At 43.3% G+C, this 15,735-nt stretch overlaps 1 protein-coding gene across 1 annotated transcript; it reads left to right on the top strand.

Moving 5' to 3' along the window:
• The first annotated feature begins 3,856 nt into the window (after positions 1 to 3,856).
• On the top strand, positions 3,857 to 9,110 carry LOC102084210 (gap junction beta-2 protein). Its single transcript, XM_021286258.2, has 2 exons — positions 3,857 to 3,998; positions 6,441 to 9,110. Exon 2 carries the CDS (start codon positions 6,463 to 6,465, stop codon positions 7,138 to 7,140), a length of 678 nt encoding a protein of 225 aa, XP_021141933.1. The 5' UTR covers positions 3,857 to 3,998; positions 6,441 to 6,462; the 3' UTR covers positions 7,141 to 9,110.
• The last annotated feature ends 6,625 nt before the right edge of the window (positions 9,111 to 15,735 follow it).

Here is a 15,735-nt window from a genome sequence, read left to right as displayed (position 1 = left end):
GCACTTAACCACAGTGGTATTTTTATCAAATTAACTTTTTACTGCAAGAAAGCTGAAAGATGAGGAAGTAGCAAATAAAGTATTTATATCAAACAATAGAAGTTGCTCTTTGTAAATAAAATATTCCTTGAAAATGACACACAAACCCATTTTTCTGTGCAGGGAGGGAGAAGGCAGAGTGTACTGAACATGGGGGCTGTGTAAGCTTTAAGAATTCTGTGTTGTGTGGGAAACCTGGAAGCTACAGCTTTACGGATTTGAGCTCCTAAGACCACATATTTGTATTAGCCAGACCTTGCCAACAATGCTTCAGGCACTGCTCTGTAAAATGCAAATGCTTATTTTTTAATGACTGGGAGGGCAATTAAAGTGAATATGAAAATAATGGCTGGGTACCTATTTCAGACACTAATATGCGTGTAAAGATATCAAAGGAGACAAAATGATTTGCTCAAAGGCTAAACAAATAAGGTATTTTTTGTCTCAGTATGACTAAAACAAGCATTTGAACAGTAAATGCAGAGTCAAACTGGTTACACATGCTGAGTCAAACTGGGAAGGTGCTTTTATTGCTGATGTTAGTGCAAAAATGTCAGGTGTAACACGTTTAGCTCAGCCTAAAAGAAATTAAAACTGTTTCCAAAGTGCAATCTGAGTCTACAGCTGCGTTTCCAGTTGATTAACAGCAGTTGTGCATGACGAGTAGCAAGTAAGCTGCTAGATGTTGAAAGAGCCTCATTCTAAGCAAAAATTATGAATAAGGAGGTTGCTACACATATGAATTAGCAAAAATCAAAATGCTTGTGAATAGCACATTATAAAAGTGATACTTTGAAGTAGTCAAAACTACACCCAACCATGAGGAATAGCAGAAGATTTTATCCAGTGTAACTAGATAATAAAATGGCAGCTTAGTGTCTGCTAGGGCAAACTAATAGAGTGAGAAAATTAACCCAAAGTACACCCATTCAAGTATATGGGCATATATGTACCCAGGAAAGAATCTTGGAGTGACTATGAAAAAGCCAACTCATTGCTTTGAAGTCTCTGAAAAAAATGAAAACAAGTAAATAGGAATGACTAGAAAATGATGGAGAATGGAACAGAAGGCATTGCTTCATGGATATATAAACTGTGCAGGTACTTGGACAGCTCTTGAAAAAAGACACAAAAAAGTTGTGATGAGGGTAGTAAAGCCATATAACAGATCCTGCATGGCACAGATTCAACAAATTAGGGTTTTCAGTGCAGAATAAAAATAATTGAGCAATGTGACAGAAGTTTATGCGTTTATGGAGGAGATGAACAGGAGAAGACAATTAGCTATTGCTCCCAATGGCTAGGACTCAGGAATGTCCCACAAAATTATATAAGAGCAGGTTTTCAGTAAATTAAATGTGGTGTTGTTTGTTTGTTTGTATTCACCAAACTTAATTAAGCTATTCAGTTAATTACTCCAGGATCTTATGGAGTTTGGGATATGTATGGGATAAATATTAAATATTTATATAATCTAGATACAGGTGATGTCAAGCATGGTTAGACAAAGCAGAGAATGAAGCAAGGGCTATTAAAAGTATAGATGCAGACAAAACCTCTGGAGGTGTCTGGAGGATGTTGAATTAACAGATGCAAAAACAGTTTTTGGAAAGCTGTAAAACATTACTGGAAGATGATGCCAAGATTTCTGCTGTCTTGAAATAAGCTAAAACCTGTTTCTGCGTTGAGAAAGTAACAGTATTTATTTTCCTATTTTTATGAAGCTTTTGTTTTCACATTACTTCACAATCCACACAAACCAATGTTTTGAACGTATATACACACTCTGTAACATTCACTACCTTCAGTGCTACCAGAATAACCCTTCCTTGCAGCTGAACCCTTACAGATGCCAGAGTTGTTAATACTTGGCTCTTGCACCTACTGCCAACTAGCCAGGTGTGAAGCAAAGCGTAGGCAAGAAGCCTGCACCCTGGGTTTGTGCACTGTTAGAATTCCTTGCCAAGAGTCCCCTTTCCTTCCCAAATAAAGCACTACATACTTCCTCACACATACAAGCAAGCAAACAAAAATGAAGGAAAATAAAGGTAGCACTCAGCTTTACCATAGGGTTTTTGGTCATGAATGAGAACTGCTGTGGCAGTACTGAGCAACACGAGCTGTGGATTTTTTTCAAGCATTTACGTTTACTACTATCAAACTTGGGTATTTTATAAAACATAGTTGATTTTTTCAGACATTTCTTTTTAGATTATTTAAAGATTTTAGATATCTGATTTCATTTGCTAAACCTCTGAGACCAAAACCACATTTGCTTTGCCATTTTTCAGATAAACACGCAAGTTCTAGTTCCTTGTACTTGTTATCTATACAAATTAGTAGATCAAGCTTAAGTTTTATTTAAATCCCTACTGATGAAAGCATTTCTACTTCCAGACATATCTCATAAAACCAAGCTCAGGACTAAGTGCAATATACAGGAGACATCTTTACTTCAATGTATGGAAAGAAACACATAATTTTTCAGCTGTACTTCATATACTTTGAAAAGTTTTTATTATGTCACAGGTCATATGGGAAGCGTTTCACCACCTTTTAGCTTTCTTACACACCCTCTTTTACATAGCGTTCTTTTCTGGTAGGATTTTTGGTCACAGCGTTTTAAAAAGCAAAGACTCTTTATTGTGTTGCAATGAAGCATCATTTAATAGAAGTCATTCTTCGTTGGATGTTTTGGGTGAAGTGCAGACTGTGTGAGCCTACCAGCAATACCTGGTATACTTCACAATCTAAGCCCGGGGTAAGTGCTGCAGTGCTGGTCCAACTAATTTGCACCTGACTGGCCATGGCCTCCATCCTCAGAAACTTTCCTTGAATATGAGATTTAAAGGATGATAGAACTAGAAGAGGCCATTTTATTTTATTTTATTTTATTTTATTTTTTTTAATTGTCAACAGAGCTCAAGCTCCAGAAAAATAACACCTGGTGACTTTTCACATGGCAAGTAACTCTGATTCACTCTCTATACTTTCTACTAGATCATTTTATCTCACAAAAAACAACTTTAGCCTCCTCCTTTGAGCAGTAGCAGTGAAATCAAGGTTGTGCACATTAGTAAGAGTGCCAGAAAGGTTTCTTACAGCTGTAAGAATGCCCACAATATTTCAAAACGGAAAACAACTGTCTTCTATCCTGCCCTTAGTTATCTGCTGCCAGCACTATCTCTACATCTGGCTACCAAGATCATTCAATTGTTAGTATCAAACTAAAAGTTAGCTTATCTGCTCCTTGTCTTCCAAACTGAAGCCACCTAAAGGTCTCAGAGGTTTTTTTCTCCAGCCTTGTCTCACGCTACTGAAAGCCTCTGGGAGCTGCGTTTTGTCTGACCGTTGACCGAATTGGCCCACGGTGACGATTGCCACGAGCTGACACGGCACAGGGGTAGTTCTGGAGGGACCCACAGGACTGGATTTCCCCCAGGTACATGTTTTGTGCTGACGCTTGGGAATCCACCGCGGCGCGGGGCTGCACTTGCAGGTTACCGAGCCCGCCCTGCCCGATGCCCGTCCCGTGGCAGCGCTCTGGGCAAGGACGTCCCGGACGAACAGGAGGGCGCTGCCTCCCGGGGCAGCGGGGGCTTTGGAGCCCCGCTCCGTCCGCAGCAGCTCACGCTCCGCCGGCACAGCGGAGCGGAGCCCAGCGCCGGCGGCCCCGGCTCAGCCCCTCGGTGGGGACGGACTCCCCAGCCCCGCCCCGGGTCCCCGCCGCCGCCTCCGCGGGCAGCCGGAGGAGCCCGGCGCGATCAGAGGAGGGCGGGGGGCGGGTTAAAAGCGGCGGCAGGTGAATGGGGAGGGACCTTGAGCTCTGGGGCGGCGAGGCTGTGCCCGGCTGCTCCGCAGGCACCGCCGGACCCGGGAGCGGAGCAGCGCAGCGAGGAGCAGAGCAGCGCGGCACGCCGTGCAGGTCGCGTTCCGGGTACCCCGCCGAGCCGTGCCAGGTGAGCGGCCTGAGCGGCTCCCGTGTGCTGGGGCGGTGGGACCGGCGTTAGGCTGTGCGCCTCCCGAGCGGGTCGGGATCGGGAAAGCGTGGTGGAAGGAAGCCCCGGGCTGGGAGCGTCGCCGGCGGGGTTGGGATCGGGGCAGCCGCAGGTAGCGGAGCGGGGTGCTGCGGGGCCGGGGTCGTCACGCCGTGGCCCTGTCATTCGGTTGCCTGTCGGCGATGCAGCCGTGCTTGGGCTGGGACTGGCCGAGGCTGCGGGGCTGAGGGTCGGGACGGGCGGCAGCCGGAGCGCCTCTGCAGCGCAGCCCCCTCCGGGTGGAGCCGTCGGGCCTCAAAGCCAAAACGGTGTCTGCTGACAGGAGCCGATTGCAATCGGCCGTGGCGTTTCCCGCGGCAAAAGGCTCGCTGCGGGCTCCGTGTCCCCCCCACGGTCTTGCCGCCCGGGAGCTCAGCGGGAGCGTAGCTGGTTGCGGAGGGAGGGGTGGGCTGGGAGCTGCCTCAAAGCGTCCGGCTTGAAACCGCAAAGCGGGGATTTCGAGCGGTTCCCAATGCCTTGGTTCGCAGGGTGCGTGTCCCAGTAGGTTCACTCTGTGCCCACAGCCAATTTCAGTGTTTCTGTGATGGCAGATGAGCAGGGAGAAACGTGCTTTTTTGTGTTTGTTGTGGTTTGTTTTGTTTTGTTTTTTTCTCCCCCAAAAAACTTGCAGCACTGGTTCAAAACTGCTTTGTGAGCCCACACTTGGAGCCCAGGCTGTTCCTCCAACCAGGACAGACACTACAAATGTCTTCCTTCAGTCTTTATTAGCCCCTTGTGGAAGTTTCACTGACTTTATTTTAATGGCTATGCAACAGATATGAAGAAATTCTTAACAGAAAGGGTCCGGTATCTCGTCATAGCCTAGAGTTAAGGCCACAGTAAAAATTTGCATAGAATGCTGCCAGTTTCAGTAGAGACAAAGCATGAGAAGTCTAAGGAATTCCAGCCATCTTCTCAAAGCTGGGTGGTTTTTTTTTGGTTTTTTTTGGGCTGTTTTTTTTTTTGGCTTACCCGATTTCCCCTTTCTTCATCACAGTAAATCTGACCTCTCCCTCTTGCCTCAAGGCTTGTCTGTACAAGCTAGGCCCTTGTACCAAGGGTCTCTGTTGGGGCACGTTAATGCTTTAGTTGTGTTGTAACTACACCAGGGTAGAGAAGTTATTGTGACTTTTTTTTTTTTTTTTTTTTAATCTGTTGTGTGGGAATTCTCAGATTTTGAGAACTTTGACCAGTGTGGTGTTGCAAGGTTCCGTGCTCTCCCCACAGCACGCAGCCTGCACCAAGAGGAGATGGAGCTCTTATCCCCAGGCCAGTGGCTCTCCCATGCAGCAAAGTTGAGCCCCAGCCTTGAGAGGTGATGGACCAGCTATGCAAGTTCCCACCTCTGGTTTCAAAGTGTTTTCTCCAATTCAGTGTTAGTTTCTAAATGGCTGCGATCAGTGAAAGCTGAGCCCTGAGACTGAATTCTAACTTCAGCAAAACTTATGTTTAATTTTCAAATGGGCAAAGAATGTGGATTTTCATTTTCAAGAGTAGGAGGAAAAAAGGAAAGCTGAAAGGGAGCTTCCCTGATGTTGCACCTCATATTTATTTTGCTGGGTGTGATAGCATCTAGACAATCAACACGCTCTTTAGCTGAGGGCTTTTTCCTCCCAGCTCTATGGCTCTGCTTGTCTCCTTTCTGGAAGAGACAGCAATGAATGTGGAAGGGCAGGCTCTGCAGTATCTTCTCCTTGGTTTGTGCTGTATATGCATACAGCCCTGACAGAGCTAGCTCAAGGCTTCTCAGCAGTGTGGGCAAAATCAAATGCTGTACTTCTGAGATGAAGGGCTTGCCAAGAAAGGGACATGTCTGAGCTACAGCAGAAAGCCTTGAAGGCTAGCTGGAGGCATCTAGGAGGAGTGGGGCAAAGAAAGCACCAGCCCAGCCTTCTAGGGCTTGTGGCATTGGCAAACAAATCCTATGAAAACTAGGGAAGTCTCTACCATGTGTAGATATGGCCTCAACTTGTGCAGTGATAATAATTTCTGTTGCTTTGGGAGATACACTTAGGGACAAAACACCGATGAGAGTCAACCACAGAAAGGGAAATATCTCAGGAAAGGGAAGGAGGGCATACAGGATGTACAGAGGAAATGTATTTGAAGATGTAACTTATTTCTTGCCCAAAGCCTTGTTGAGAAATGTGTTAAGGTATGCTTGTCCCATCATAAAAACATGGAAAGAGAGAGTTTAATAAGCTGTTTGAATCCGTAAACGTATGAGTGACATTAATGAAAGTGACTTGCATTTGCCAAGGGCTCTTGAGTGAGTACTAGGAAGTCGTCTCATTCGCAGAAGGTCTAGAGCTGATTCTTCACCCTTTGAGAACTGACCATTTGGTGTGTTATGTCATCCTGCAGGTAAAAGGGCACAGAAAACAGGATGGACTGGGGATCTCTGCAGAACGTTTTAGGAGGTGTAAATAAACACTCCACCAGCATCGGGAAGATATGGCTCACAGTCCTGTTCATCTTCCGTATCATGATCTTGGTTGTGGCTGCAGAGAGAGTCTGGGGGGATGAACAACAAGATTTTGTCTGCAACACACTTCAGCCTGGATGCAGAAATGTTTGTTATGATCACTTCTTCCCCATCTCTCACATCAGACTCTGGGCCCTGCAGCTCATCTTCGTTTCCACACCTGCGCTGCTGGTGGCCATGCACGTAGCTTACACCAGGCACGAGAAGAAAAGGCGGTTCAGAAACGGTGAGAAAATTGATATTGAAGAGTTGAAAAATGAAAAGATTCACATTCGAGGTGCCCTGTGGTGGACATACACCAGCAGCATCTTCTTCCGGGTTGTCTTTGAAGCTGTCTTCATGTATGTATTCTATTACATGTATGATGGGTACCAGATGCCTCGCCTGGTGAAGTGTGATGCTTGGCCTTGCCCCAACACAGTGGATTGTTTTGTGTCTCGGCCCACTGAGAAAACCACATTTACTATTTTCATGCTTGCTGTGTCTGGGATCTGCATTACATTGAATCTGGCTGAGCTGTGTTACCTAGTGATGAAAATTTGCATGAAAGAATCCAAGAAAACACCAGCTTTAAAGTAATTAACTGGTTTCATGATTTTCTAACTCCCCATTTCCCTCAAACTATCTTATGTGTCAGAAAAGGATCCGCGATATTTTCACACTCAAGGAAAAGGATAAAAAAGAAAGTTCATTCATGTTTTAGAGATGATAGCCTCCCTGGGAAGCTGCCACTGAGGCAGGTTTTAAAGATCATGAGCTAATTCAGTATTCCTGCATCTGCAAATAGAGAGAGCAGCCTTCTGGCAAAAGCTTTTCCAACACAGGGTCACTTTTCATAAAGTGCAAGTGGAAAGGCCCAGAGAAGGCTCTAGTGCCCAAAGCAGAGCAGGAATCACAAATGCACTGTGTTGTCCTCAGAGGCAAGTCAGTAATAAAGGGTTGCAGTCAAAAGTGGGGTGAAGGGTTTTTGCGGGGGAAGTTAAAGCTTGTGAAAGGGAAGACAGGGAGGTGATTGTGTTTATAGCAGGTGTCTTATTCTCTCAAATATTCTGGAGAACAAGGAAATGGAATATGGGTACTCCATGGCAATGCATGCTATCAGCTCTGCTGGGAACCAATAATGGCTTTTATTTTTTTGTCTCCTCACCTGCACCAAGGAGCATCTCCTACAGGGTTGGGGGTGGTAAGTCTCAACTGCTTGTGAATATCATTAGGTCAGTGCTGCCTCCCTCCACTCACAGGGGCCGCAGCAGTGGGAGGAATTAAGTTTGTTTTTTCATTCTCTTGGTCAGGAGAAAAAAAGGATTGTCACCTTTGAGAAGGTGGGGGCAGAGCAACTGTCTTCCTTCACTTGCTCTCCTCCAACACTTTGTGAAGAATCTCAATAAAGCAGATTTTATTTGACAGAGAGACTTTTACCACATGATTTTGCCTCCTTCAGCTGTGTACCTTTAAAGGTTTTTTCCAGTAAAAGCCAAGAAAAATTGCCTTGTTTCATTCTGCTTGTTATCCAAAAGAAGTGCTTTGACACTTAACAGCATGATACGCAGTAAATTGCACCTACCAGTCCTCCTTCATCAGTCCCTTTTTCCTATCCAACCTGCACAGCTCTTCTTCAGGAAACTTCCCTATCTGAGGTACCTTTCAATTGAGTCCATCAAACTACTCCCAGTCTCTCTGACATTTCACACTGAGGCTGAGTCACCATTCCTCTTACAGTAGGTCTAGCTGGAATTACACATAGCTTGTAGAGCTAAAATAGCAAAGGGACCTAATCAGAAATGAGGAGGAACTTGGTATTTTTTTTGAAGTTCGCATTGCTGAGCTGTAAATTGTATATTACTAACATGAAGACCTATGTGAGTCAGTGTGGTCTTGTCTCTCCAAAGTAGCCTCAAAACATGTTTTATGCCTCACAGGCAGCCGCACCAGCACATACCCATAATACACAGTTTATCTCCAAAGTGCCTGCCCACTGAACTCACTTCTAGAAAACTGGCTATTTCCCCTCCTTAGCTTTAAGAACTGGCTTTTATCCAAAAATGGATGTGTGCTATCTCAGCTTCTCTATTTGCATCCATCTCTTACTGCACATTTAAGTTTATCACTGCTGGAGTAAACAAAGCAACGTTAAGATGTGTGACCCCTCACTGTGCACTGGAAGCGGAGTAGGAACAGGCTTCCATTGCTTGTGAGCTACACCAAGTGTTACCACTTGACTGCAGATGGAAAGCTGTCATCTAAGAGGGGACCAAGAAAAACAAAAACACCATCCTAAGAAGGATGAACAAAACGATGAGAAGTCATTAATGCTGAGCTGAATTGGAAACTTGGACTGGTTGAAAACATCCTTAATTCAGCTCTAAAGAACAAAGCTTGGCACATATCAGGTTTGTGCTTGGTAAAGTTCCTGCATTGTTCTGTGTACAAGTATGAATAGAACAAACTATCTACACTCCCAGTGCTCTAGTATTACATTTCTTTTGTAACAACAGGATTTTTTTTCTGAAATTATAAATAAAGCACTCATGTGGTGTCTGTTTTCTGTATTACTTGTATGTGCCGTGTATTACCTAATGTGTCTAATGAGAATCTGTCTACCATAGTGGAAAAACATATGCACCAACACTACATTTAATGACTACTGTAAGGATTTTAGCCTTCTGCTGCAGGTTGTTTTTTCAATTGATTATGTTCCTGTTACCCTGCAGTCTTCATGAACTAGAAGTGGAAGGTCACTTATGTGACCCCTACTAGAAATCAAATGTGCTGCCTAGGCCAGCCTTGTTCTAGCAGAACTGCAGCCGGAAAAAGTTGGTGATAAATAATTCAACCATCTCCGTAGGAAAGAAAGTTTGTTTTTCCAGCCTGGTTTTGAGTTTAACTGGAACTTGGAATGAGATACACCAAAACTGGAAACACTAACACTAGGAGGTTATCTTCAACTATCAGTTTGGCAATCAGATCATTACACAGGGAAAAAAAATATAGAAATAGGGAAAGTGTCTGGAAGGGGCCAAAAGGGAGTTTTTATCCAGAACTGCAGCATCAGGTGATAATAGCTCTCCCAGGACATATTTACTAAGATTTCTGTGTATATTAAATTTGACTAAATAGCTGCTTTGTAGGGAAAAAAAGTTCAGATACTTCATAGGAACATAGGAAGTGCACCTATTGACCTAAAATGGATTTCCTACAGATTAAAATCTAATGCTGTGCTGGAATTGTGTGTGTTCTTTCCTGAAACACACTAGAAGTGTCTACATTTTTGGCACTTAGAATAATTTTGGTTGGAAGAGCCCCTCAAGGTCATAGAATCCAACTGTTAACCTAACACTGGCACTAAACCATCTCCCTGAGAACACCATCTATGCATCTTTTAAACACCTCCAGGGATGGTGACTCAACCACTTCCCTGAGCAGCCTGTTTCAGTGCTTCACAACCCTTTCTATGAAAAAATCTTCCGTAATATCCAATCTAAACCTCCCCTGGCACAACTTGAGGCCATTCCCTTGTGTCCTATCACTTGCTACTTGGGAGAAGAGACCAACACCCTCCATGCTACACCCTTCTGTCAAGTAGTTGTAAACAGTGATAAGGTCTCCCCTCAGCCTCCTTTTCTCCAGGCTGAACAGCCCCAGTTCCCTCAGCTGCTCCTTGTAAGATTTGTGCTCCAGACCCCTCACCAGCTTTGTTGCCCTTCTCTGAACTCTCTCCAGCACCTCAATGTCTTTCCTGTAGTGAGGGGCCCAAAACTGAATACAGGATTTGAGGTGCAGCCTCACCAGTGCTGAGTATGAGGGATGATTACTGCCCTGGTCCTGCTGGCCACACTATTCCTGATACAAGCCAGGATGCTGTTGGCCTTCTTGGCCACCTGGGCACACTGCTGGCTCATGTTCATCCAGCTGTCAATCAACACCCCCAGATCCTTTTCCACCAGGCACTTTCCAGCCACTCTTCCCCGAGCCTGTAGCGCTGCCTGGGGTTGTTGTGACCCAAGTGCAGGACCTGGCTCTTGGCCTTGTTGAGCCTCATACAACTGGCCTCAGCCCAATGATCCAGCCAGTCCAGATCCCTCTGTATGGCCTTCCTACCCTTGAGCAGATCAACACTCCCACCCAACTTGTTGTCATCTGCAAACTTACCAAGGGTGCACTCAATCCCCTCCTCCAGATCATTGATAGAGAGATTAAACACAACTGGCCCCAACACTGAACCCAGGGGAACACCACTTGTGACCGGCCGCCAACTGGATTTGACTCCATTCACCACAACTCTTTGGACTCGGCCATCCAGCCAGTTCTTTATCCAGCAAAGAATACACCCATCCAAGCCATGAGCTCCGGTTTCTGCAGGAGAATGCTGTGGGACAGTGTCAAAGGCTTTACTAAAGTCCAGGTAGACAACGTCCATAACCTTCCCCTCATCCACTAAGCTGGTCACCTTGTCATAGAAGGGGATCAGGTTATTCAAGCAGGACCTGCCTTTCATAAACCCACGGTGACTGGGCCTGATCCCCTGGTTGTCCTGTATGCTGTGTGATGGCATTCAGGTGGATCTGTTCTGTAACCTTCCCCTGCACCAAGGTCACACTGACAGGCCTGTATGGCCTTGGTTCCTAGACTCTTGTCAGAAAGATGATTGCCAAGAGTGTTGAAAACTGAAGTAGCAAATCTGAAGTGACTGTAAAGAGGCTGATTCCTCACTGTCCAGTGTCCAGTGTCACCAGGATATAAAGTGTGAAATAACATAGTATCAGAACTGGGAAGTGTAGGAGTGAGTCTGGCTAGAATTATTCCTCAATTGAAATCACCAGTAGAAATCATAACTGACTTCATCAAGTTAAACTGTCTTTCAAAACCTTGAAATCAAAACTACAAACATGTTTGCCAGAAAAGGGGATGGAGGGAGAGGAGGCAAACTTCACTATTAACTCATAGACACAGCTAGAGAAAAACCTCTAACTCCCATGTGAGAATGACTGATTTAAAAGGAAATCTGAAGTATAAATCCACATTTCTGATTTCTGAATATAGAAGTACCTTTATTAAAGGTTTTCTTAGATTAAAAAAAAAAATAAAAAAATCCTTCAGATGTTTTACAGTTATCATGAGCCAATGCACTGTGTTAATTCCTATCTGACAGAAAGAATAAAAAAGACAAATTATATGGTTCATACAGAGAAGAACACTCCTCTACCATGGAGGTTCAATTCATGCAACATGGTTAAAAGTTGCTTTATTTTATAAAAAGTGTACTGCAGCTAACAAGCAACAGCTCAGAACACTTTACTACAAACTGAACTTGATGAAAATGAATCTCTTTTTCTCTGTAAGTGTAATTCCTTTCCCTTTAACTTAGGCTAATGTGTTTTAACAGGCAACCAAATCACACTCAAAGAATTGCACTATATTTTGTGGGCACCTTTTCTGATATTCAGGACAGCCACTACCCTGGGTGTTAATTACAGGTTTCTTTGGATTTTCACCACCTTATTATCTACACAGTAATTTGAACCTGTTTGTAGACAGTGGCGAGAGTAATGGTAACTATCTGAAGTTTAATGAGCTAAGACTAATGGTTATGATCTTCTAGATAATTCAGGTACACATACTTTTTTCGCATCTGACCAATCCAACTTTTCATTGTTATTTTCTTCCACAGAATGTATTTATCTTCTGTAAAGTGGGCCCAGCTCTGACCTGGGTATTTTTTCTCCAAGTCTTCCTAGCCTCCAAAAAAAAAATCTTTATAACCTTGGTTTGGAAATGTATTAAGCTTTAATCAGCAGGCCTAACTGAGGAAACAAGTTACATCTCTGACTTAACACCTTTGACAATATAGCTTGCCCCTGCCATGGTTGGTCCCTCAGTACTACCATAGAATTCAGCCTTGGAATTGGCCACATAATTGCACTTATCTTCTCAATTTTTCTGTCCATTAAGTCACTGTCACTAACTCAATGACTATTTGTCGTGGTTTCTCTTTTCTTTCCCTGTACCAGCCACCAATAAATCTGTCAAAGTTTAATTGCAAGGTGACAATAAACTGTGGCAGCTGCTCTCTGTTAATCCCCCCTCCACCCTCTCTGAATAGGAAAAAAAAGTGATAAGAAGGATGAGAGACTTCAAGTTGGAAAGGTTTTTAAGGCTTTACTAATGCTACTAATAAATAGAGAAAATATACAAAATATACAAACCCAATCTTGATTATCCCAGGGTAGCAGCATTACTCGATATGGAGTTGGCGTGACTCCAGTGGCTGCAGGGCAGGCACCTGGAAGTTCTGTGTGGGACTTCACAGTAAACCAGAACTGGATTCAGGGATTCAGGGACTGGAACCAGGCCTCAGATTTGCAAGCACACAGGCAGGGTCCTCTTCAGATGCCAGCCATGGTCGAAGACAGTGAAACCCTTGTGATCTCCCTCATTTATGGGGTGTATGACGTGGATGGGATGGAATACTCAGTTGGTCAGTTTTCGTCACCTGTTCTGTTTGCCCCTCCTTGCAAATATGGCCCTCTCAATTACGGAATGTTATCAAAATTATTAGTTGTTATAGCAATAGATCTAAACACGAGCTTCTTCAGCATTCCATTGGTCATTCTTATCAGTTCAGAGCACAGTGTCCAAAAAACATGCAGTTACTTACAAGAACTTAGCTGAAAGGAAAAATTCACTAAAAGAGAACTGGTCTTGTTTTTAACAAAACCAGGACACTACTTTACATCTGCCTGCTCTATGCTCTATCTGTTGTATCTGAATAAGCCATCTACTAAAAAACTGATAGAGAACTTACACAGTTGAGCTATGAATCACAGGTTGTGGATGAATGTTTTGAGCAGCAGTGCATATTCTGCATGCTGCTAAGAACCACCATTTCACTCATAGCCCAGCACACTACCCAGGATAATAAATACTCTGTGTGTGAATGCAGTCACACTGGTATGAAGCAGGTGGCATTTTTCAGTGGACAAACTGTGCTGGCCAGGTTGACTTGCTCCGGCAAGGTGTATCTTTTCTGTTGTTGTCCTGGCAATCATGGTAATACAGACTTGTCAGCTGGAAAAGACAATAGCAGTCCTAAAACTGTTTAAGTCAGGATAATGAAATTTGGTTTTAAAGTGTTTTGCAGATCATTTTCTACTGGGGTTCAATCTTTAAGACAACACATAGAAATCCCTCCCACATCCCTAAGTGATCCATACATTAGCAGGAATGCTGCACCTTCTTTTGATGGGGTGACTGGAAAACTTGCTATCTGTTTGGTATCCAACTATCAGCACTTCTTTTGTCACAAGACTTCTTTCACTTGATTTGAAAGTATTATAGCAGTCCTAGTACACAGAGTTAACCCTGAATCTCATTGTTTCTGAGTTTCTTCAACTGAAAGATAAAGGTGACAAGTGTGTCATGTCTGCAGGGAGCAGAACTGTTTAATTAAGTATTGTTTGTTAAGATCATTGCAACAGGTACCAGAAAAAAATATTTTGTAATTATTGTGTGGTAAAGATTTCAAAGCTATTATATGTTGCATCATTAGTGTAATGTCTGCTTACAGTTAGCCATGTCCCTGCCTCAGGGATTGCATCCTTTCCGAGGACTGTTTAATATACAGTTTAAATAGCTGCCACAATCTTTCCAGCACAAATACACAATACAATCTTTACACTTACCCACATACATGTGCACACAGACACAGAGGAACAAACTGACTAAACCATTATCTCACTTTTATCTGATAGAACCCTGAGACATTGCAACATGGATTTGTCAGGAATAATTTCTGCCTATGCCACGATAAAAGCTTTTGTGTATAACAGTAAAATAGCTATTAATGACTCATTGTCAGAGTGTAAGGATCCACCAAATGGGATAAACTGTATGCACCTGGGAGGAGCTGCAGGTACATGGGAAGATAGGCTTAGAATTCAATAAGATCTCTATCACCAGGAGAAATGGTGGTTTGAGAAGTGAGCAAGGACTAAATGCTACTATTGTGAAACACTAAGCACTTGCAGAACTCTAGGATGGAGACCTGTTCTAAACAAAGAATAGTTTTGTAGATAAGAGCTGGAGTTTGTAGCAGATCATCAGTGGAACATGAGTCAACAACACTGTTGACTTGGAAAAATATCATACTGGTATGAATTAAAGGTTTGTCAAAAATAGGATGTTTGAAATAGTGTTTCTGCTCTTCTTAGCACCTGAAAGTCCTTATCTGGACCCCACTTTTGGGCACCATCTGCCCAAAAAGCCCATTTATCAGTTGGAGAAATCCAGGAGTCAGGAATAAAATGCAACCAAATGTCTAAAACAGGACCTGTGTCGAAAGACTGAAAGAAATGAGTTGACCTGGAAAATTCTGAGGAAAGACAGAACAGCACCTTCAAATATGTAAAAGATTGTGGCAAAGAAGATAAAGATGTTGCTTTTTACATCCACTTGCAATAGGATAAGAAATAATAGGCTTATGTTGCAAGGAGATGTAGGCTAGTTACCATAAAACCTCTCTGTGAAGAGGGCTGGAGCATTGAGTTGGATGACAGACTGGATTCCATCACTGAAGACTGTTAAACATCAACTCAGCCCAGCATCTCTTTAGGATGGTCTAGGCATAGGACTCTGCTCTAGAACGGAGGAAACTTCTGAAATCTCTGAAGAAGGGAACCCCAAATGAAAGAGTCAGTTGTACGGGTTCCCTCTGCTAAGCCAAAGCTCAGCTGCTGAATCAAAAACTTTTTCATATAAATTCAAGTCTACTTGTTAGTGCAGGCTCTATCCAGCATGATCTCTGTTGGCACGGTTCCTTTGTGCTTTTAACAATTGTAATAATACACTATTGTACTATAATAAATTCTACTTGACAAAGCATATGAGATGGCACTGTGAATAAATAAAATAGTAATTAATATAGATGAAGTTGGTGATGGTATTTACTTTTTTGTTCTCCTCAGCACACTGGATAAATGCTCCTCTGCCTTGGTTTTGCATCTCACAAAACCGGCATTCCTCCCACCAGGAGGAAGACTGAAACCCATATCAATTTTCAGTTTTGCTGACCAGTTAACTCTGTATCCAAACATTGGTGGAGTTCACTGAAGCCTGCTCTGCTTCCAGAAGAAGTTTCACAGCAACTGCATGATATTTTGTGTTACTGGTTTAATTTCA

Source organism: Columba livia, chromosome 1, assembly GCF_036013475.1.
Source record: "Columba livia isolate bColLiv1 breed racing homer chromosome 1, bColLiv1.pat.W.v2, whole genome shotgun sequence".
NCBI classification, from domain to species: Eukaryota; Metazoa; Chordata; class Aves; order Columbiformes; family Columbidae; genus Columba; species Columba livia.
This window is presented reverse-complemented; position numbering and strand designations above follow the sequence as displayed.